This window comes from Rhamphochromis longiceps, linkage group LG3 (assembly GCF_057381845.1).
Source record: "Rhamphochromis longiceps isolate RC_006_pf linkage group LG3, R_longiceps_female_GT1.1, whole genome shotgun sequence".
NCBI lineage: Eukaryota > Metazoa > Chordata > Actinopteri > Cichliformes > Cichlidae > Rhamphochromis > Rhamphochromis longiceps.
In genome coordinates this window covers 64,358,362-64,382,616 of record NC_140559.1, presented here as the reverse complement: position 1 = coordinate 64,382,616, position 24,255 = coordinate 64,358,362, and the positions used below count along the sequence as shown (strand labels likewise).

Below are 24,255 nucleotides of genomic sequence, written 5' to 3'. Positions count from 1 at the left end.
GTGACGTGTTAAACGTTTTACGAGCATTGACACTAGGGCTGCACGATTAATCGTTAGAAAATCGCGATCTCGATTCATACTTATGTGCGATCTCATTTCCAAATGACAACGATTTAAAAAAAAAAAAAAAAAAAGACGACGACGACGATTGTACCGCATTTTGATCCGGAACGTACTCTGCATGAAAACAAGCTCTCACTCTTCCTTCTCAACAAATGACAAATAAAAACAAATTAAGCCTACGTGAAAGTGGCAAAAACTGCAGTCCTTCGAGGTGCCTTTTGAGGCTGGCTTCAGTCAATTTCCAGACTCCGATGTTAAAATGCCTATCTTTGCAGCAGTGAAAAGCAAAAGTACAAAAGTGATGTTGTACTTCCTCCCCTTCATAACAAACCCGAATGGGCTAAAAAGTTATTTTTATAACTACCTGTATCTGTTGGATCCTTTTGGAGCATTTTAGAAGGGATTATTTGACTAATATTTTAGCTTGCTATGGAGATACAGACCATCACACAAGTTTATACTTTGGCTTCAGTGAGTGACTTTTAGCATATATGTGTGTTTGTATGTTTGAGTCACGATTTCTACTGTCTTACCAGAGAAAGGAAAAAAAAATCAGAACAGCCCAGGTCCAAGTCGAGCCCCTTTGCTACAACTCTTCCCCACTCCCTCCCAGCTTTCCTCTCCACTCAACACTAGAGATACTAGAATATAAAAATGACGAGAAGGATACTCAAAACAGAATGGCTTTTTCTTGGCATCTTAATTCACTAATAGACATGTACAACCAAAATTCAATAGTGCTCTTTCATTACAGAAATGCCATAATTATGATCAACGCTGTGATGTTGGACGGTGCACTGTCATGTTGTAGTGACACACACTTTCTGTGCTTTGAGAGCATGAGCCAAGTCCTTTTTATGTCCCAGGTTGCTACAGTAATGGGTGCTTACATCAATGCAGCCCTGACACCTGATTGGGCCGGCTGTAACCTATGGCCCATAGCACATAGACTTAGACTGCACTTATGATGTTTCTCCCATCTATAACTGGAAAATCGGCAATACCATCAGTAAAGAAAATAAAAAGGGAAATCAAAGAGGTTTTCCATAAGTGTGCAGCCATAGCAGCCGGGCTTGGTCTTTTTTAAAAGTGCTTTCAGGGACGCTTAGAGTGTGGCCTTATAAGGTCTTTACAACTTGACAACATGTCATGCACTTTCAGTTTCTCTGGCTTGTATTCGGTGTAGGCTGCTTATTAAACTGAGGCTCTAGAAGAAACATTAATAAGCTATGCTACACTCAGCTGGGTCATATTAGTGATTTAAAAGAAGGGTTATGTTTTTAAAGCGTTTTGAAAACATCTATATTACTACTTATGTGACATCACCAACATCAAAATAGAGAACCTCAGAATCCATTAAACACAACAAGGACACACTCATCAAAAAGCTGTTCCACAGAAGTCGTAGCACTCCATGGGGAACTTTCAAAAACTCCCAACTCCACAGCAATGGAAAAAATATATGTACATTGACGTATGCCGGCCACTAAGCTATTTGTTCCAGTGTTAAACCACATTATCAGATTTGATGTTTGTAGCCACAGTGCTGTTTTAGTACGAGGTGAAATGTCTGAGAAGTGCGACGCAGCCAAGATGGATCACGTCAGGCTGCGCAGTTGATCCCTCACCCTGTTGACTAGATTTGTAGGACTGTGCAGTGCCAACGAGAACACGTCCAAACAAAGCACGTCTCACCCCCACCCTTCAGCTTCACTGCTCATGAGCTCTGCAGTATAATGGCATGAAAATATTTTAACTCCATTTAAGACCACAGTTAATCATTGTGGAATTATGTCAGTATCTTTCTGTTGGTATAATTTCAGCCATTTTTAGTGTCTTTAACACAACTTCGGATTTGATTTCTTTTACCGACACTTTCTTGTTTTCTCTTTCAGACACTGTCTAATTATATTGTCTCGTCTTTCTACCTAATATTTTCTGATTTTGACCTGAAAAGTGAAAGACTCCTCAGCAAAACAACGGCAACCACTGTGCCTCTGTTTTGCTCTGTCAGTGTCTATTAAGTGACACTTAGTAATGAAGTAGGCTCAATGCTGCACTGACAACATTGTTAATGGCTTCCTCTAAGTTGTATTGGACCAGAAGAATATCTCCTTCTTCATGTTACAGCAGCTAATTACTTCCTTTTTGTAGTTCTGACAGTGATTAAAGGCAGATGGGGAGATTAATCATTTTGAATTATCGTCACCACCTTTAAAGACTGAAGACAAAAGATCATGGCTGGTATCCTTAATTCCCCTTTGTGTTTGAGGCATGATGGGTAGAGTTTTGTATGAATGAGAATGTATGAAAATATTGATACATTTGAATGTAAAACTGGTCTTTTATCTCCTCTCATTATTGATGATGAGAGGAAATAAAGGAAATAATCCCAGGAATAGTGTATAGCATTTTTGTTTGAAAAAACATCTCTGCACAGAAGAGCCAGGCGTCATGAATGAAAGCAATTGATGTGCCTGGTGATTGCTAATGTAGAGGGCTGTTGTTTTGTCAGTTGAATTGCAAGTGCTGAAATGATTGAAGGTTCTAGACCAGATCAGTTCAGTGCCATGTTTCAAAGCAGCTAAAATGTCATTTGAAGTTTCATTATTAAAAGTAGAGGAAACCTGTGTTCACTCTGCAGACTCCAAATAACGGGCCCCCTCCCCTGCCCAGCTCATCTCTTCCAGAAGGCTACTATGAGGAAGCGGTTCCTTTAGGTCCTGGAAAGGCTCCAGAATACATCACCTCCAGTAAGTGACAAGCTAATATATAAAACACATCAATCATGTAACAGTAGTTATGTTACAGACTTCTGAAGAAAAAAGTGAGTGTGTCCCAAGTTTTTGCGTTACCTGATTTGAATATAAAATGAAGGGCAGTCTATTCATACCCTCTCAGACTATGACTCGGATGCCATGAGCAGTTCCTATGAGTCGTACGATGAGGAAGAGGAGGATGGGAAGAGCCAGAAGATGCGTCACCAGTGGCCCTCTGAGGAAGCGTCCATGGACCTCGTGAAGGACGCCCGGATTTGTGCATTCCTGCTGCGCAAGAAGCGCTTCGGCCAGTGGACCAAACTCCTATGTGTCATCAAAGACAACAAACTGCTGGTGAGAAACACTCAGGCATGTTACTGTCTGTGTACGTACAAATGGTGAGCATAAACTGCACTACAAACAGAATCTTTCTCTTCATGCAGTGTTACAAATCCTCCAAAGACCACACTCCCCAAATGGAGCTGAACCTGTCAGTGTGCAGCATCACACACATCCCTAAAGATGGCAAGAAAAAGAAGCACGAACTAAAGATTGTCCACCAAGGTGCAGACGCCCTGGTGCTGGCTGTGCAGAGCAAAGAACAGGCCGAGGAGTGGCTTAAGGTACATCAATAAATCTCAAAACTACTGCTTTTACCATCACACTGGATAGAGACGGTGTTTGTTTGAACTCTTTTTCCCATAAAGATGGAATTTGTACCAATAATGACGAGCTTTGACATCTTTATTGATATGTATCAATAAAGTTGTGGTTTGACGACCATAGTTTCTGGATTTTTCAAGGGTGCACACCCAGTCTTTTTTTTTTTCTACTCAAACGACTCAGTTGAGAAGAGAACTTCAAAGGTTATGCCTGGCAGGCTTTTAAGGGGTAAAGAGTTAATCAGTAGATAAAGAGCATTCTGTGTGGCCCAACTTTGAAGCTGACAAGAACACCAGTGCAGCATACTAGCTTTTCTTGGAGCTTTACTAGCTTTACTTGATTGCTGAACATCTAAAATATCTTGGGATCAGCCTTTAAGTTGCTTTCACATGTTTTAGAGAGTGGGTTCAAGTTACTTTTAAAGAATAAAGGGTGTAACTGTCTTGGCTTTCTTCCTCAGGATGGGCCTTTTCCTCGTATTGTATGACTGGTTTGTTGTGAACAGGTGGTTCTGCTGGTTTCTCTCTCATGTGGAGATGTTTGGTTTGCAGTCCTCTGAGTCCTTTCTTCTGCTTCTCTCTCACAGACTCCCCCCCCCCCCCCTCTTCCTTCCCCTGTCTTCTCTTTCACTCTCTGATCTTTCCTTCTGGCAGCTCAACAAGTCCACAAAACAAACCCGCCCCGCTGACATCAAATAAGCTCCGGTACTGCTTTTCTATCCCTGCAACCATTTGTTGTTGGAGAGCACCTCTGTGCTCTGTCTGTTTCAGTTACATTGATGGTGGGTGTCATCTGGTCTTTTTGTTTTAAAAGGAAACCCCCACCCCACATTCTTCCCTCTCATCTCTGCTCCCTTCAGATCTCATATGTATCTCCTGAAATTTATGGTTTCTCAACAACCTATCGTGTGCTATTTTAAGATGCCTCCTAGCGCATTTGTGTGATGGTATTTTTTATAAACATTTGTGGCCTCCAGCAGTTCCAGTGGACTTTTAGACTTGAATATGTGATTTGTCTTCTTGTTTTCCTCCTTGTTAAGAAAACAATCCCTCAAGCATATTTTCCCCATGTACTGATGGAAACACCAGTCTTACTATATGCAGTGTTTCCTTTTGGTCTTTCTCTGGAAGTTTCAGCTGTAGCATGTTTATTGCAGTCAGGAAACAAAGACCCAAACAGTTTGGATTTTTTCTTCTTCATTCAATTACTTGCTCGGCATGGTAATTAGATGTTGTTTATTGATTGGCTGGTGCAGGTAACCTCATCGGGGGGCTGAAGTATCTGCAGGCGGTTTCAACCAGACCCATGAAAATATACAAATCCCTCAACCATCCGAGTGATGGTAATGAGTGCACAAATTGTTGCTTGGAGAAACTGGGTCTGGACACATATTTAGTCAGGTGTCGGGATTGTGGAAACAAATTGAACTGATAGTGCCGTGGCAGGTATTTTGTAACTCTAGCAATTGCTCTGGGTTTTTTTGTTTACTTAATTGATGCACATGTAGTTCGTCATGCCACTACAGTTGGCTTTGTTACATGCAGGGTTACGTTCCTTGGCTGGTCTGTGTTCCCTTCAGCTGTGGGGTGTGTAAGAGTGGCATCAAGTCACACAAAGTGGATATGTCCCAGTGTGTCTGCTGCCCCCCTCCCTCTTTGTCTCTTTGTGGTTGCCACAACTGAACATGCAGACTACAATTCAACTTACTAAAACTGCTGGACAGGACAGGTTATTAAAAGAAGAAGGAAAAAATAGTAATTGAGACTGTTTTTGGATATTTTAAGTATTCGTTGTTCCCCCTCATCTTTTACCCAGAGAGACATTGAGCTTCAGTAACAGTCATTCTTGAATATTATCGATCTGAATCAAAGAAGTTCAAATTTATTTGGATATTTTTCCCCCACTGGCCAACAGTGAAATAGAAGTCAGCATGAAGTCAGCATGTGAAATAGAAGTCATCGGATTCAACAGAAGGAGCAGCTCTGCTTTGCTCCACAAAAGAAGGAGAGGAAAGAAATGAAAGAAAGCAGGGTGAAGGGAAAGCTGGGAGAGTACCTGAGGCTTTCCAAAGCCCATAGTTTACAATAATGACTCTCCCAGACCCTGTAGGCTAACGATGTGTTTATGGAGCACACATGTCCATATTGTGTCATTGCTTCATTTTCCTTTTCAGTGTTTTTTAATTGTATGGATTCCCCACGCCCTAACTCCTTCTTTGTCTTCATCTTTGCCTGCTGATATAGTCTGACCTCATTTCTTTGTCTCGCTGACTGACTAACTTCTCTTTTCTTTTCTTTGCCTGCATAAATTTTGGGGGAAGTAAGTGGAATGTGCACTGTTAGTCACAGCTTATCTGCTCAAGTTTCCATTACAGTCCAACCCCTTGTGCAAACTCCTTGACAGTGTATGGTTGTCCTGTGCATGGCAATGCCTTCATCACTTTCAAGATAAGCATTTACAATACATTTATAGCTTGAGCTGTAATGCAACTATTCCAGCATGAGCCTTTAAAATAGGCCTCAATGAATTGTCAAAAAAACAAAAAAAACAAACAAACCCTGAGACAGACAGATTAGTTTATTTTTAGTTTTGTTTTGGTTTTTTTGCATCAATTGGATAAGTGCTGCCAAAAGCAATCACTCAGAAAACAAAAGGTTTGTGTTGGTTGATTATATCATTTTTTTCTTTTATCTTTTGCCAGACAAACAAACAGACAGACAGACAGAAAACTTTATTTCAAATCCCTTTTAACAGGAAGAGAACCAGGGTCATGGAGGGACAGCCATTTGTAGGTTTGCAGATATTGTAAAGAATGGGTTTCACGTCTATTAAATGCTTCAAGTTGCTTCATCTGTAAAGAAATCAAGCTGTTTTTATACCATAAAATTGCAAAATGTGCACTGCAAGGAGGTGAACAAGCAATGAGCAACAAGTCATCAGTCAACACTATTTTCTTTTTTATTGCAAGTTGTGTTTCAGCACCCATAGTTATAGCCTCCAGTCTCACCACCTCCTCCTCTTTTTGATTTGTAGTGCATTATCAGACCTACGTAGTACACTGGCATGGCAGCAAAAGCTCTCCGAAGGAAAGATAGACATGATGTTGCTGTCTATCCCATTCTCTGGCCTCTTAGCTGCTCTCAGAGCCAAACCCATGGAGCCACAGCCTGTCATTTCCCCCACGAAACCCAGTTATGCTCCTTCCAAGCCAAAACCAATGAGTTGAGGAGCCCAGCGCAGCTAGAGATGGTTCAGACGAGTGGGAGTTTGTGTGTGTGTGTGTGTGTGTGTGTGTCTGCATGTGTGTCAGGGAGTGCATTAGCCAACTTGCGCACACAGCGGTTCAACTGAAATCTCATTTTGCTATACCCACTGTTCATCTGCACTCTCTGTCACTGCCACATGTCTGGGATTGCCAGATCCCATGGTGGGTTGCCAGGTCAGACATCCAATGAGGTCATGGTAAAGCACGCTGGCGCCCTATTCACAGCTCTGCAGATCTCATTCACCCCTACTGGACCTTATTGTGTATGGATTCCATGAATGCAGGCAAAGTCTTTGTGTCTCATGTTTGTTACAGACCTGCCAACCCCCACCCCACCACCAACTACTGCCACACACCACATGCATGCATGCTCTCCCTCCTGCAGTTCATGCACTGCTTGTTGCTCCCTTGGCTGTGATTCAGTAGCATGATGAGATGTGAGAGAGTTCACCATACATGTGGCCTGCATTACCCCAGTCAAACCTTCTAGACTGAAGGAATGAGCTTCTTAATCATGTGGCAATTCAGCGAGGAAATATTTTAGGATTTTTAAATTAGGAATCCACCCACATGGTATGATCAGCAGTCAGGAGCCGTTACAGATGGCGGCATCTGATCTCCCACAGCGGCAATCAAATGTGTGACTGTGGACTTGTTTAATGTGAATGGCAGCCACGTTAGCTAATGGCGTATTTCCTTGTGGTGTTCCTAGGTGATGAGAGAGGTGTGTGTTAATGGGAGCATAGATTTGGATGGAGTTGGATCTGGATCTCCAGTGCATAAACCTGAACTGGAAAAGGTAAACAGAACACACTCACACTGATAGATGATAGTCATTTTAACAGCTTGTTGTATTTTGTTATTAAGCGTTGCTTTTGTAGGGTTTGAATCAGGTTTCAGGTTGGTAGAAGATTTGCGATTTGCGGTTTTATCTATCTATCTATCTATCTATCTATCTATCTATCTATCTATCTATCTATCTATCTATCTATCTATCTATCTATCTATCTATCTATCTATCTATCTATCTATCTATCTATCTATCTATCTATCTATCTATCTATCTATCTATCTATCTATCTATCTATCTATCTATCTATCTATCTATCTATCTATCTATCTATCTATCTATCTATCTATCTATCTATCTATCTATCTATCTATCTATCTATCTATCTATCTATCTATCTATCTATCTATCTATCTATCTATCTATCTATCTATCTATCTATCTATCTATCTATCTATCTATCTATCTATCTATCTATCTATCTATCTATCTATCTATCTATCTATCTATCTATCTATCTATCTATCTATCTATCTATCTATCTATCTATCTATCTATCTATCTATCTATCTATCTATCTATCTATCTATCTATCTATCTATCTATCTATCTATCTATCTATCTATCTATCTATCTATCTATCTATCTATCTATCTATCTATCTATCTATCTATCTATCTATCTATCTATCTATCTATCTATCTATCTATCTATCTATCTATCTATCTATCTATCTATCTATCTATCTATCTATCTATCTATCTATCTATCTATCTATCTATCTATCTATCTATCTATCTATCTATATATATATATATATATATATATTGTGCGTGATGTCATTCAGATGGTACCTTAATTTATTAGCCTTGGCTTACTATTATTTGTGCAATAGATAACTTCATGGAATAGCAGTGTTTTGAATCAAATATCTGTCTTCCCACTGTAATTAACACCAGTTTAGTTTAATAAAATGTGCTTCCAGTGTCAATAAAAGGTTACACGTACTTAATCTGTTAAACCAGGATTTGTTGCTGTTTTTTGAAGCAGACACTTGCTTCTTATGAGCAATTTTCTTTTTTTTCTGTTGACACACTACTGCCTTTCCAATGAACACAGGAAGGAGAAAGATGACATAAGGCTATTGGCCTTAGCCAATAAATTTTCAAACGTCAATAATAGATTATTTGGTTCCAAAACTCCTTAGATGAATGTATTCTTGTAGACATAACCTTGTATTTTCAAAATCACAGTATGTTTTCAGGCGGTGTCTAAAAACATTTACTTCTATATGGCACAGACAGGAAATTTGGCTTTCATGGGAAAAAGCAGGTAAAAAAGCAGGTAAAATCACTGTGGACAAACTGCACTCGGCACATGTATGTGTGCCTGACAAACCTCTTCCAACTTGGCATGGCAAACGTAAGCCCAGCCTAATCTCATCTGTAACATGTTGCAGATGTTACTGCAGTGTAATTAGCTGTGTTGATTAGCTTCTTGACTTGTCTGTCCTCAGGAAAGTACAGTTTTGTTCACTATGTACCTTCCTGTACACCCATTCTTTTCTTTCTTCTTCTTTTTTTCTCTGTGGTTGTCCTGCCTCCAGAAGACATCGTGTGACAGGCCAAGCTCAGATGGGGAAGCAACCCATGAGAACGGTCACAGCGACTGCAAGGACCAAGGTGAGAGTCACAACGACAGTTGCTACCAGAAATGAATCATTTTCATCCATTTTAGTTTGTGCTTAAAACAAAAAGGTCTGAACAATCTCTGTGTTATGAGTAACAACAACTACAACAACTGCAATTCTGGATCTCTGGTCAAGGTGAATGAAGACCAGTAGTTGCCCTTTATGGTGCCAAACAGAAAGTATCTTTTCATCTGGATGCCATGGATTAAATAAAATCAGCTTTGAGCTTGCATGTCAACAGATCCATGACAGATGAACAATCTAATGAAGACTGTGTGATTGAGCTAAAAGCTTGTTTTCATAGTGCCATTCCGATCACATTGCATTCACATAGTACCTTTAATCATAGCCCCATGGCACAGTACAACATCAATAATAAAATTCAGTGAGGGACAGGAGTTATTAAAACTGGTGTTTCTTGGAACCGTAAAGAATTGTTCTCAGGCTGAATGGCTGTCTTTCTCACGTAATCTCCCTCATAATTCAGAGAGGAATCTCCGCAAGCTGTGGAAAGGTCAGCCTTTATTGAAGGCTGAAGAATGAGCATTTGGATTTATTTAACATGCTTTTTCATGGGGATGGTCTTTCCTCACTCAACTAAAAGCCAAAACAAAGAGATACCGTTGAAATATTCTCAGATTATTTACTGTGTGTTTTCTCAGCTGGCACAATTCTTCTGGGAGAGAAAACTCACTTTACTTGTCAGCTCAGTTATTTGGATTGTCAACTAAAATTTAACACTCTTATTTTTTTGCTCTGTTTAGATTGGTGAATTTTTCCAGAATTGTATCTGAAACAAATTTCCCACCAGCAGTTGATTTAAAGTCTAACAACCAATTGGGTTTCGAGATTTGAAAACATTTGGTTGTGCAAGACATTTTTCTGTGTTGCTTCCATGAAATTATGAGATCTGGGGTAATATCCAAGATGTGTACTGAAAAAAGAGTGCATCTTTGAACAATGAAGTACGCTTTGGGGTGGTTAGAATTAATTGGATCCCAAAGACCTACATGCTGTTACTGACTCTGTGATAATTTGCTATATAGTAAACATTAGCATTCCATTAATAATAATAAAAAGATCTCTCTCTCTCTCTCTGTCTGACTGTTTTAGCACAGCTTTTCCTTTGCTGCACTACATTTACTCAAATTTAGAATATAGGTCCTCAGCCCTGCTTATAAATAAGTTGCTATTATTTCAACCTGGTCCTGTGATCTCCTTTCCTGGTGAGTTTATGAACTCAGTCACTTAATTTGGGTCAGATTGAAAACAGCATTTATTTGATCAATCTGGTCATTGTAAGAGCCATAAAGGGGCATTATTCATTATACGGTCATTGGTTAATGACCTATGATTGAAAAATTGCTAGTAAAAATTAGCATGTGGCATCAGGGTCAGATCAACGCCTCATTCTGGTTTCAAAACACCACGATGGTGTCATGGTAGATTTGTCTTTCACGCTGTCCACGATACTAACCCAGAAAGAGGGAAGAAAAATGAATCCACTTCCACTCCAACAGTAGTAAAGTGCATAACATAGTTTTAGAACCAACATTGTGAGAAAATAATTCAGCGACTACCAATGTTCCCTCTAATTTTTCACGTGTCTGAGCGAACACACAAACTCCCTGAGCGACATCAGACGTGTGCACTGTGGTCACGCCAGCATCTAATCCATCCAAGTTACATGGTTTATTAAAATAATCAAATTACAGCATTTACATTTATGTTAGACTACTTTTAAACTGCTTCAGCCCATTTACAATGAAAATGTAAAAAAAAAATCTAGCCATTGGCCTGTGTAGTATGTTAACACTATTGGAAGTAAAAATGACTTGAACTCCAATTTCGAAAAAAAAAAACCAACTTTCTTTTTCTTTTTCTTTTTATAAAGCTCTGACTTGTATTATGAGTCTGTGGTCTGGGAGAGAGTCCTGTAACTCTCTGTATAATTATATAGTTACTCCTCAAAAAAGTAACTCAGTTTGGCAAACAAAGTTTTTTGCAGCTATTTTTTTAAAATGCAGCCGAGGCATTTTTAAATAAACATTTCAAACTATTTACAGAACAATCAGCTGTTCTGCATCAAATTTGATGCCACACAAATTATTTGTGACACTCCAAAAAATAATTTCTGTCCACTAGATAAAGGAGAACAACAGCCTGATACCTGCAGGCCTGACAACAGGAGATGTATCACTGCTGTAACACCTGTAACATTCAGCAGTCGCCTCATTGTTCTGACGCACACAACAAATATATTGACTACACTACACACTAACTACACAAGATTTGAGCTAAACGTCTCAAATCTCTCACATCTCAAAATACCGCCGTCACTCCTAAAATTTCCCCCCGTTTCTAACTAGTTGCCACGTTGCCATACCATTTTTTTGATTGGTCGACATGGTACTTTTTTGGACGAATAGGAAAGAAAGAGGGGGGTGGGGGTTTGTTTTTGCTCACATACAGAGAGTGCTTTCGAGCCTTTTTCCTTATAAAACGCCGTTTTTACCGTTTCTTCCTGCAGTAAATATAAACAATGACAGTATTCAGGAAGGAAACCAAACATTGCAGATATTTTTATCATAACTCTGGTTTTACGTGGCCTATCAACACAATTTAAAAACTGGTAGAAAGTCCACACTTTTTCCGTCAATTGTTCCGTCTGTCCTGCTCACATCTCCAATAGTTGTACACGTTGTCATTAACGTGGCTTCACTCCACATCAGCCACGCCGCTTTGCTAGTTAAAACGCCAGTGTCGGCACATAAGGACGCTGTCATAGCCTGTCAACCACGTTGATTGGCTGCGTATAAAAATGTGAATCACATTATCGGCTGGACTATGGGATAAGGTGGCATCGTTCTAATCCCATACGGGAGCAGCCAGTCACTTACTGACTAACACTGCAAAACAGAATTGTTAAAGTTTTATTTTCAATTCAGGTTAGTTTTTTTTTTTCTGCGCAATGCAGATTTTCTGTGTGCAGAAACCGTGCCTGCAGTGCGCAATTGCGCACGTGCGCAGCTTAGAGGGAACATTGGCGACTATTAATGTGACTTCTGTCACACCAAAATTTATTGCAAACCATGTTTAAAGTCTTCAGGAAGTTTTGGATGTGGTTTTTCTCTGACTGATTGGGGCAGAATTCACATATATTAATCATGCAGTATCGTCACAGCAACATCATCAGCTGTAATAATTGCCAAAAAAATAGTTAGTAGTTCTCATCCTTTGCTCCTTCTCTTATTCAGTCCAAGAACTCTCATAATCTTAATCAGCCACATTCTTTCCATGGCTGGTAACAAAAAAAGCTGATTTACTGGAATTAAATTAGCCTGATCAGAGTTTTTTTTTAAATTACTTTTACAACTGTGTGTCTACGCTCCACCTCAGCCCTGCATTGTGTCTTTGTATTCTTTTGTTATTGCAAGAAAGACCCTGCATCTTAAATTGACTGCAGACAGCTTACTGTTTAATTAAGACAGTTGCCATGGTAATTGTCATCTTGCATTCGGGGAGGAAAATGCAATGTGGGAAAAATGCCAAATCGGGAATTTTTGACTGCAAAGAGGAAGTTAACACAGGGAGTTGCTGTCATTATATCATATCAGTTTGGACTGCTATTCACTGTTTTCAGCAGCCAGGTGCTGATTCCTGTTAAGTATTAATGGGTGTGTGTGTGTGCAAGTGCAAGTGCAAACTGGCCTCAGTGATTATACAGATCTCACATGTGTGTTTAGAGTCAGTCCAGACGTTGGCTATGACATAAGTGAAGGGGAATGCTTTATATTTCCCTCCCCCGCTTGTTCTCCACTGTCTGTTTTGCCTCGATGTCTGACAGTACAGAGAGGTTAAAAGTCAAGCTTTTTTTTCCTTTCTAGTGTAGAGATACAAACACATTAAAACACACATCTTTCTTTTGTCTTTCTTATATTTTCTCACTCTCTTTTACACTCATTCAGATACATCACAGATCAGAGTATCAGCAAAGCAAGAGAGTCAAGCAGAAGCTATTTTCCTTACACAGACAGAGCGACTCAGACATAGCCTCTCATGGCCTTTTTTTTTTTTTCACTGTTAGCCCTCTTTCCAGCAGAATGTGCACAGTCATTCAACTCTCTTTTGCTATTTGAATAGAAACTAGGGCAGCTCAAATCAGAACACTCAGACCAGAGGGAATGTTGGGATTTTGAAATGAGTTTAATTCTCCAACATTGCTTTTTTGAACACAAGGGTCTGATTAAACCCGTTCGGAACTCGGCGTTGTTTATAGTAGAATCTAAGGTTTCTCTTCTTTTTTACATTATTACAAAAGCATCCAAACATAACTGAATCAACATCTATCTTGGTATTTTCCTGTGCTGAGATCAAGATCATAGATTGCCTTCAGCAAGGATCGTTAGAGTTCTTTTTACTAATTTACTCTTCAGTGTAAAAAAGGAATTAATTTCAAAATGTTCTCTCAGGAAAAGGAAAGAAAAATACAAAGTCGGAGCAGAAGACTGGCACTGTGGGGAAGGGAGCAAGTAAGAAAATCACTAAGATCATTGGACTTGGAAAGAAGAAGCCCTCCACGGATGAACAGACATCATCAGCTGAAGAAGACGTACCTACATGTGGTAAGAGAGAGAGACGCAAATATCCTGACATGGTAGAAGTATGGCTTTTATATGGATCTTGATTGATTGACCGGTCTATAAATGCATTTATGTCCCAATGAATCTTTGGAATTTTGGTTAATTAAGAAAATGTTTCAAAGTAATGCCAGAGGCGTTTCAGAATGGCTGCTGAGTGGTGCGACTCACTTCTAGGAAGTTTTTTCTTAAGATTGCTATGTTAGGGTCCTGAAAGTAAACAGTTCAGACAGGTTGCTTTGATTTCCTTATGCTTTCAGACGTATTATAAAACATAAAGATTGTAAAAGTTTCTTTAAAAAATTCATTTAGAAGTGCACCCCATTGTGTGCAATGAGGACCAGTGATGGACAAACAAATAGAAATGCCTTTTATGTCTTATTATTTCCTTCATTTAGGCTCAAATAGGTACGACTAAAATGTCTCCCAACTAGACAGGCCTGAAAAAATGTTGCCACTGTAACGGCTTCTTTAAGATGGTATCCTCCTGACTGTGTTTGCTCTGACAGGCTACCTGAATGTTCTCTCTAATAACCGCTGGAGGGAGCGCTGGTGCCGCCTCAAGGACAACCAGCTGCTCCTTCACAAGGACCGGGATGACCTGAAAAGCCACATAGCTTCACTGCCCCTCCGAGGCTGTGAGGTCAGCCCCGGCCTCGATCACAAACACCCCTTTGCCTTCCGCCTCCTTCGTAACAGCCAAGAAGTGGCCGTACTGGAGGTGAGTTTGATTACGTACTTGAGAGATTTTCATAGAAAAAAAACTTTGTTGAGGGAATTAGAAATGCCTCAAACACCACTAAATCACACTTAGGCTGATGCAAGAAAAGATTGCTCCTTATTTTTTTATCTTCCTCTCGAGTGCTCAATATCTCCTCCACCCACAGTGATTTTTGTGTTTAATGTTGTTGGTCTTCACAAACTTCCTCCAATTGCCATCCAGTTTGTTTTGATTCTATTTCCTCACATAGTCTGCACGCTATCCTTAAACAATCCAATTATTATTATCTTCATTTAAACAGATAATAATAATAAGGAATTTAAAGTTTATAAGGATCCTCTTCTTGTTTTGGCTGGTCTTTTTGGGGGATCATTTGCCTCCATCTCACCCTGTTTCTACTGTCCTCCTTCACTAAATCATAAACCTTCTCTCTTTTTTAACATTTAACTCTTCACAGACACTGGCGGGATTGCATATTCTGTAACTCTGACTTTTGCCTTCAGGCCTCCTCCTCTGAGGAGATGGGTCGCTGGTTGGGGGTTTTGCTAGCTGAGACTGGATCTACCACAGACCCAGCCACCTTGCACTATGACTACATTGATGTTGAGACCACTGCTAACGTCATCCAGCTTGCCAAACAGTCCTTCTGGTGAGAGATGCATCCACATCATTTCACATGAATCTTTTTCTCTCTGGTTAATACCTGGAAGAATTCTTAAAGAATTAGTGCTTAATGTGTTTTATTTCTTATTTCATTAGCTCACAATGACTTATATGTTGAAACGTAGTATGTCTGGCTATTTTCCATTTTCCTGTTTTTATACGATCGTTACAACCGTTAATGATCCATTTTTAACTATTTTGTAGACTAAGAGATACAAAAATCCCAGGTAATGAAGATATATGAAGGGCACTGTATTTTTAAGCCTAAATCGTGATGTTTTATGTTTAGTTTCACCAGTAAGCGTGCCGTGTCTCCTAACCCATATCTGGACAACCCAGTCAGTGGCTATGCCTGCCCCACTGGTATGGCACTACACTATGATGATGTGCCCATAAATGGAATGGTAAGGACACAACTGCTTACTGATGTTGCATATGTACTGCAATGAAAAAGTGTGAGATAATTCACTTCAACACCCTCTAGTTTGCTTACAAACTCTTGGCTGATTCTTTCTTTGCTTTTCATTTTTTGCATATCATTAACATATTATTGGAAAATGTGTCATTTTTGTTATGACACTTTCAGAAGTTCCAGTGAGCCTGCATGATATAAATCTTTTTCTTTCCTAAAATCAAATTAGACCAGTTAAAGTAACGGTATGTACTTTGCTATTTGCAATAATGGTGCTCGGGCCCCTTGCATACCACAGCTTTTACCTTCTGCACTCATTGACCTCCTGACAGATTTACATATGAACCTGAGGGCTGAGTCAGTCTGCACCCAAAGAAGAGCAAAATTACACTGTTGCATGATAATAATGATATAAAACTAATAAAGACAAGCAGACAGAGAATATAACATTGTTTATTCATAAAAGATGCTATAATAAAGGAGTAAAGAGTAACCTGTGATTTAACGTTATAGGACTTGGATAAAAGCTCATCAACAATTAAAAAGAGGAAACATTAAATATGTTTTCAGTCGTGGAGCAGTACTCTCCATTTTGGGAAGCTAAACTAAATTTGTTAAGTATTTCACATACTGCAGTAATGCTGCTATCATCTTCTTCCTTTCTGTTCTCCTTATCCCCCCCCCCCCCCTTTATGGCATCTCCTTATTCTTAAATCCTGTCTTCTGCTTATTGCATGCTCACCTGGTCTAACCCAAGGACCCAGAGATGCAGTACTCCACTCCCAGCACAGGGGGGCGCCAGCGGAAAGAGGAATTGCACTATGAAAACACTGAGCTCTATGAGAACATGCCCTCACCCAAGCTAGTCACCAGCTGTCCTCCCAAGCCTTCTTCTTCTACTGCTGCATCATCTTCTGCTTGTCACTACAAAACTCCTGTTTCTAAAATCTCCTCTAAGTTCCTCTCTGCTGATTCTAAAACTAAAGACTCCGCTCAGGTGACTAACACTGCTGCATAACCTTCATGTTTCTTTTTGCATTTCTGCATATTAACTGTCTAACAGTTCAGGGTTTGTTTTAACCTCCTCTTAACTTTTAGTGTTTTTAATTCTCCTTCGCTGTTTGTTTACTTTATGTATTTAACTGAACTGGAGTTTGTTTGCTGATTTTCTTCCTGTGTCATTATGAACACCAAACAACAAAAGTAGAGATGATGCCTGTCTCCTGAAGCCGAAAAGGAAACTGTCTCCTGTGATCTGTTAGGATAATAAGGTGCAGTCGTTTAGATATGTCTGATAATGCAAGAGAAGGATTTAAATTCAATTCTGAATTTAAAAGGAAGGAATGAAAAGAAGCTAATATGGGAGAAATGTAGTCTCTCTTTCCAGTCCCAGTTAGTGATTTGGCTGCATTATTCTGGATCAGCTTAGACTTTTTGTGAAACTTTTGGAACAAAGTGATAACTGAATTACAGTAGTCCAGTGTAGGAAAATTAATGAAATAATAAAAGTGTTTGTAACTTTTGTGATATTGAGTGCAATCCAAGTAGAAAACCTGTGGCATAAACAACAGTGACACATTTTTCTTTGAAATGTTTTTTGTTTTTTATTTTTATGGAAGAGCATGTTGGTACAGTTTTGTATGTGTATAGCTTATATGCATTGCTAACATCTATTTGAAGGGTCATTTGAATTGTGTCTTTCCTGTTTGTTCAGCTAAAGGGAAAGAAGGGAGCAACAACCAATGGGGTGGCATCAAAACAGAAGGCAGAGCCAAAGAACCAGCCAAAGAAGAATGGAGTCATTGCCACAAATGGGACTGCGTCTCTGAGGCGCAACAACTCCAGTAAGTTTTGAGATTTGAAGATACCAACAGGAAGTCATCTTGAATTGAAATATCACCCACCTTTCCCAGTCAGATCTTGCTCTGTAAGGAATAGCAGACAGTGTGTCTGGCTTCTCACCGCTGATTGCTTTCAAGCAAAATTCTGTTCCACAGCAATGTGGAAAATGCAGGATATCTAAATTACAGTTGGTTTAAGTAGAGGGGAGTAAATAACTGAAAGCCTTTAAACCTATCCTACCCTCGAGACAATCCATGTGACACATGTGGGCCAGACTTGAGCCTCCTGCCAACTCCAGGGTAAGAGGCACGATAGCAGAAACAGACCCTAGCTCATTGGAAGAGAGCGAAATGTGGTCGAGTTAATCCTTGTGGTTCAGAAAAATATTTTTTGCCTAATGTGTGAACGAGGAGGGTTGTAACCACTTAGTGTAGCTTGCAATTCCTCCAAATGTCAGAATGGAAACACCAAATGTTTCATGTTGGGTTTAGAGTACCACAGATAAGAGTGCTAAATTTGAAACTATTAGCAGCGGTTTATATGACTGATTCTTCATAATTATTCACAATGAGTGTATTTTTCACGGAAACATAGGCCTGGCAATTAATTCCTGCGGAAGGCACTGAGGTCAATGGGTTTCTAAGCAGTTCATCCCCCCCCCCCCCTCTCTCTCTGCTAGCAAATGACCTCAGTCTCTAGCTTCTAACTTTTTGAAACCCGACTTTTCTTGTGTAGATGGGGACCAGTGTAAGTATGGGAAGAACCGTGTGGAGGCTGATGCCAAGCGACTGCAAGCAAAGGAGGAAGAGATGATGAAGAAGAAGCAGGAAATCAGAAACCACCTGACCCAGCTGAAGAAGGAGAGGAGAGACCTTCGTGCTGCTGTGGAGGCAGCGGCTGGTAAGAGAGAGAGATAGAAACGTGCTTGTCATTAAAAGACGAGTTTAATAAAGTAATATTTCTCCTCTCTCTCACATTAGGCAAACGCTCACATATTTCACTATCAGAGCGCCTGAAGAAGTTGGAAGAAGAGTGCAAACTGAAGGAGGAGGAGCGGGTGAACCTGGAGCTGGAGCTAACTGAGGTGAAAGAGAGCCTGAAGAAAGCCCTTAGCGGAGGTGTCACCCTGGGCCTCACCATCGAGCCGAAAGCTGGCTCCTCTGGCCTCCAGGTGAGTATGAAGTTACTTTATAAGTTTGTGCTGCCACGTTAGTGTACTTGATAGGTTAGTAGCTTGAACCTATTTCGCTGGAACGTTGAAGACAATATGTCTGTGAAGGTTCTCAGTCATCCAGGTCAGGCACGTGCAGAGGGTGGGGCTAGAATGGCTTGAGCACCCGCCCCTTTCCTGATGGGTGCCCAAAGTGCCCTTTTGTTGAGGCAACTTTTTAAAAAAAAAAATTATTATTATTTTTTTTTTTTATGTGTGTGTGCGTGCGGAGTCCTGTCTGTGCCCCTCAACAATAATATTTAACTATTAATCACAGTTTTGCTAAATAAAAGGATCTGGCTTGCATCAGTCACATGATCACATTTAACCAATGATCGCCCTTGACGGCAGAACGCGCTGGTTATGAGCCGGGAACGAGCTCACAAAGAGCACGCGCATTTTTAGCGGTCCGGAGCTGTAGGAGAGACACAAGTTAACTCAGAGACACAGACTGATGCCACAAAACCAGTAAGTAGGTGTACAGCGTACACTGTAGTGTGTAGCACCCAGGAGTATTGGCTTATTACGTACACGTTGGTAAGCTGTCTTGTGGCAACTGACGAACTGAAACAAACGAGCGTGCTGTGTGTGCAACAGCGCGACAAACATTACCTGTCCTTTTATTAACTGCACAAGTAGTGCTGGTCATAGCTGCTGGCTACCTGTGTAAGGCTGTCATGGGTCTGTAGCTCTGTCACCGTTTTAGGGAACATATTTAGTTTTAAAGTAAGTTTCCGGGCTTTTCCTGCCTTTCTGGAGGGATTATATTTCACTAAAAAACGATCTAATATGCATGTCCACATAATAATTATTATAATTATAATATATTTAAAAACACAAGCTGTATTTTAAAGAACATACATTAAGAAGCAGATTATATCAGATTTATATTTTAAATAAGACAAAATTTGGATTTTACAGTAGTAAAATTATTGTATCTCTACAGTTTTAAAAATGTAATAAGCTTTGCCCCTGCACAGAGTGGATAGTGAAACAAATGGAATCATCATAATGACATTATTTCATATTTATTACTTCCCCCTCCTCATTGCTTTATTATTGTAGCTCTAGTAATAAATAATAATGTAAGGATTCTGGATCAGCACCGTGATGCCCATAGTATATACAGTATTCTGAAGAAGGTCTAAAATGTCACTGTGTGTGCGTGCATGTGTGTGTTTTATGTATATGGATTTTCTAAAAAAAATATTACTCATGATATAACATTGTCCAGACATGGCTGGTAAGGACATGAGGAGGAAACAGCAGGAGCTGTGTGAGGCTACTAAAGGCAGGGCTATAACATTTTTCTGTCATCATTTTATTATAGATTAAGTGCTGGAGTTGTTAGGTGTGGATAATTAGATTATAGTTTATTGCAACAGCAAGTTGTGCCTTGTTCTCACATAGCAAGTGGAGAGTGATATATGAAATGATGGGATGGAAGGAAGAAGAGAAGCAAAGAGTGATTCACAGGCAGAGCCTAAATTATTTCTCACAGTTTTTGTTGCCTTATGGTTCCAAGCGCTGTCACCAATCTTTGCATTTTGTTATTATCTCATGACACTTGTTTAATCAGCTACCATCTCTCCTATGGACTCTTTAATGTCTACAGTCTCAGATCAACACAGCCCTGCCCTTCCCATATTAGATTCTTGATGAATGTGTGTTGTTGTTATTCAGCCTGGTTCAATGTGCCCCTTTTTAACTTTGAGCACCCGCCCCTTTAAACCTCTCTGCACGGCCCTGATCCAGGTCATCGTAGTCAAAGGAGCTTGCAAAGAAAAGCGTCTGGACTTCTTTAAGTTACTTGAAGACGTTTCACCTCTCATCCGAGAAGAAGCTCCGGCAGCCTCGCCTCTGTCAGTGCGCCCCAGGGTGGCTGTGGCTACAATGTAGCTTGCCATCACCAGTATGTGAATGTGTGTGTGAATGGGTGGATGACTGGATATGTAAAGCGCTTTGGGGTCCTTAGGGACTAGTAAAAGCGCTATATAAATACAGGCCATTTACCATTAGCGTGTTTTGCATATTAAGTTTGCTTAACACCTGGCTCTGCCAGGAGCCTGCATATATACCATCATGGCCTGGAAAACAAGATCTGGAAGTGAAATCAAACTTCACACTTGTAAACAATTGTATCATAAGAGCAATAAGCATTCAACATCAGCAAGACAAGTGTCATGTGCAGGTTTTCTCAAATCAGTAAACTACAACTATTACCATAATTCGCCTCAGACATTGATCATCCCATGTACTCAGTCAACATTAATGTAATCGGTGACTTCCCTTAAGCAAAGTCACTCCACTCATATATTACTAGGAGCTCAATAGTGGCCAGCTAATGAGCCCCATACTAAACTATTCCATAAACACTGCATCTCTTATTTGTTTTTCTCTTAGAAAAAACAAACATTAGCAACACACATTGACCATCGGTGGTCAGGCACAGGTCGACAGGTTCCAGAGGTGCCATAAAAACACCATAAAGTTAGCCATCCATAGCTGTGGAAAGAATGTTATTCACATCACCAAAGTAACCTTCACATTTTCCCAAAAACACAGTGTAACAGCATCACAAACTCATAACCTGTAAACACAGTTTCTTCACACATAAACCCAAAAATTCTGTAGTAAAAAAAACATTAACTAGTCCTCTTATAAATCATATGATCAAACACATGAAGAACTGTAATGCTGTAGAAAAGAAAATGCAAATGTTAGCGCTGCGCAGGCGTATGCATACTTTCTCACAGTGATCTCTGTGAGCAACACAAGGTAGTGAATAACACCCCTGGTAGATGCACAGACACAGAAAATGGCATTTAAAAGGTAAAACCATCACGCAACCTCGAATGTTGCTGTCAGCCTTCTGCTCCTGTAAAAAGAAACACACATACACTGCACCTTTGTCAGGTGGGGGTTAACTTCGCACAGTCGTGTTACATCAGTAAAGTCTTGTCAGCTTTTACCAGTCAGTCAGTTTTTTTCTCTTTCACTCATTCATTCATACATTCTTTCTTTCTTTGCTGATAGTGGAATCGATCGTCGCATTTAGTTTCCACTCTTAGCAAAATGACGTCATTTCAAAAAGAAAAAGAAGAACTTTAGCTCGGATTACATCGCTGAATCCTTTTTGGGCAGGGACTCTCATTTTCTAATTGCATCTCCCAATTTACTATATTAACAACTAAATTAGTTGTACTCACAGTACTCATGTTTCCTTCATATTTTTGTCTTGTATAGTCACCAGCAATGCTGCGACGGACACACGAGTCTTCTCCATTCTCCAGCTGTGACACCAGTGACACCGAGTCCTGCTCGCTGCCGGTCAACAGCGCCTCACTGCTCTACCGGCAGCAGGGCAACCAGAAGCCCTCAGCAGTCCGGGGACATGTCCTCAGGAAGGCTAAGGTCAGAGGTCACGCTACACAACGCGACTGGCACCAGTCTTTCTCTGAGAATATGATGTGCCTTTAACTTTACATCTCTGACTAGCTCTGTCTTTTGCAAAACTTCAAACTATGCTGGGACCTTTTTGGAAGCACATTGTTTGATCCATTGTTTGGTGTGGACAGGGTCTTTTGTTTTTGAAATCTGGTTTTATTGTCTTTGACTTCCCTGTTTTGTGTGATGTGGCTCCAACAGTAGGCTGAGTATTTTAAGCAATCAACTTCTTGGAACCTTCTGAAAGGCTCTGATACATCTAAAAGATGCATTCCTCGACTTAAGATCGACATATTTAAATATGAATGTAACGTTAGTATCCCCATTCTTTTAGTCATATGTAATATATGTAATTTTAATTACATTTGTCTTGAACCTGTGTGGTAGCAGTGGAAACAGTGTGAGTTAGCTCATAACAACTTGCATAAGAATGATCGGGTCAGCAGCGTTATGGTTCAGGATTCCTGCAGTGCAGAGAACAGCTGTGTGTGTGTGTGTGTGTGTCAAGGTCCACAGAGGAGTTCCACCAACTAGATAACCAGTGAGGCTAATAAAGATGGTTAATAAAGTTTGTATTTCACTGCATGCTACAGTGAACTACAAGCGAGTTTAAGTACTCCACAAACACGTACACAAGTGTGATGTAGTTGCTCATTTGATTTGGTACTGACTAGCAATGAAAAATGCATTGAGGTAGTAAACAAATGAGAGAATCCCAGTAAATGCAAATACTTGCAATCTGTGTACAAGTATGCAAACCAAATCTTTGTGTTTGTTTGCAGGAATGGGAACAGAAGACCGGCACATAAACCCATCACATACACCCTTGCATCAGTCTTCCTCCAATCTCTTTTTTTGAAATTGTGTATATATTTATTTAAAAAACAAAAAACAAAACCTGTTCATACCGTCAGAAGGTGTGCTGAGGAGGATACATGCATAGCATTCACATGTACTAAAACACATGCCTAGTTTGAGTATACGATAAGTACCACAACATAAACTTTTATACTATTGAGCATGTTCAGTGTACTTGGTTGTGCAACTTGTGTTTTCCGCTTTGACATCTTTTCAAGCAAACACCTGTCTTTATTTTTCCTCTCAAAATGTGTTCCAGCCATTTGAAGTTAAAAAGGTCCAAGGTCAAAACCAAGTATTTATTTGTAAATGTTAAAGGAAATACTAGCTTCCCTGTGTTTATTTATGTTGACGTATTTAAAGTATTTTCGTAGAGTCTGTGGCTTTGCTCACACTCCATTTTCCCACAACATAATTGGTCATCAGTCATGATGCCTCTGTTGTAGTAACGATAATTGTAACACACACCAGCCTGGCAACAATGTAGCTCCTCTCTCATTGATGTTTGAAGAAGTACAAATACAATTGTCCCAACTGTCAGAAACACCGACTCATGGCTAGCAGAAGATTTTGTTAATTGTGTTAAGTGTTTTCACACACAGATCATGATGAATCACACTTGAAGTGTGTTTTAATATGAATGTCCATATTTTATATCTGTGACTTTATTGCTATGGGTAATCCAATGGTAAGTTTGTGTTGGTTTGGTAAGATCCTTGTTTATTCTGTTTGTTTCAGCTTTTCTTTTTGCATTAAAACAACCATGACTGAATACAGACGTGTGGTCTGGACAACTTCCAGAGATGTCTTTTTCTGCCAGTTTAGAGAAGTTTATGAACAGAAAGCTGACCATCTAACTGAAAGTAGATTAGATGCTGAGTCAAATATAAATATAACCTGTTAAATTCACATATTCGATTTCACATATAAGATTTTTTTTTTTTTTTTTTTAATATATGTGGTGAAATATGTGAACATTGTTAATATAAAGAGTAGGCGGGGCAGAAAAGACAGGAAAGGTGTAACACTTAAAGAACAACAGGATGCCTTACAGTTAGATTAGATTGTTATAGCCAACCATGTTACTAAGTGAAATTAGTGTGCATGGCATGGGAAGCTCGCTCATTCTGTGAAGGCACCATTAATGATGTAAACAAGTTTAGGAACAACATACAGTCAGGTGACATTTTTTAAGAGTACCTGCCAGCAGTCCAGACTCTCACTCACTGGTG

General features: G+C 39.8%; 1 protein-coding gene across 5 annotated transcripts in view; it reads left to right on the top strand.

Annotated features, from left to right (window-relative positions):
- Window positions 1-23,795, top strand: part of afap1 (actin filament associated protein 1) — a 96,927-nt gene extending 73,132 nt beyond the window's left edge. For 2 of the 5 annotated variants that reach the window (XM_085400701.1, XM_085400699.1), the window contains exons 4-18: window positions 2,708-2,816; window positions 2,965-3,176; window positions 3,266-3,445; window positions 7,463-7,549; window positions 9,147-9,222; window positions 13,703-13,855; window positions 14,380-14,591; window positions 15,095-15,240; window positions 15,544-15,658; window positions 16,424-16,663; window positions 17,381-17,510; window positions 18,244-18,408; window positions 18,489-18,679; window positions 21,965-22,132; window positions 22,948-23,795. In XM_085400701.1, the coding sequence (XP_085256827.1) occupies window positions 2,708-2,816; window positions 2,965-3,176; window positions 3,266-3,445; window positions 7,463-7,549; window positions 9,147-9,222; window positions 13,703-13,855; window positions 14,380-14,591; window positions 15,095-15,240; window positions 15,544-15,658; window positions 16,424-16,663; window positions 17,381-17,510; window positions 18,244-18,408; window positions 18,489-18,679; window positions 21,965-22,132; window positions 22,948-22,974 (2,211 nt within the window). In that variant the 3' untranslated portion in view covers window positions 22,975-23,795. The remainder of the gene's footprint in view (window positions 1-2,707; window positions 2,817-2,964; window positions 3,177-3,265; window positions 3,446-7,462; window positions 7,550-9,146; window positions 9,223-13,702; window positions 13,856-14,379; window positions 14,592-15,094; window positions 15,241-15,543; window positions 15,659-16,423; window positions 16,664-17,380; window positions 17,511-18,243; window positions 18,409-18,488; window positions 18,680-21,964; window positions 22,133-22,947) is intronic. The other 3 variants (XM_085400700.1, XM_085400702.1, XM_085400703.1) reach the window with 3 other exon arrangements.
- Window positions 23,796-24,255: the final 460 nt, after the last annotated feature.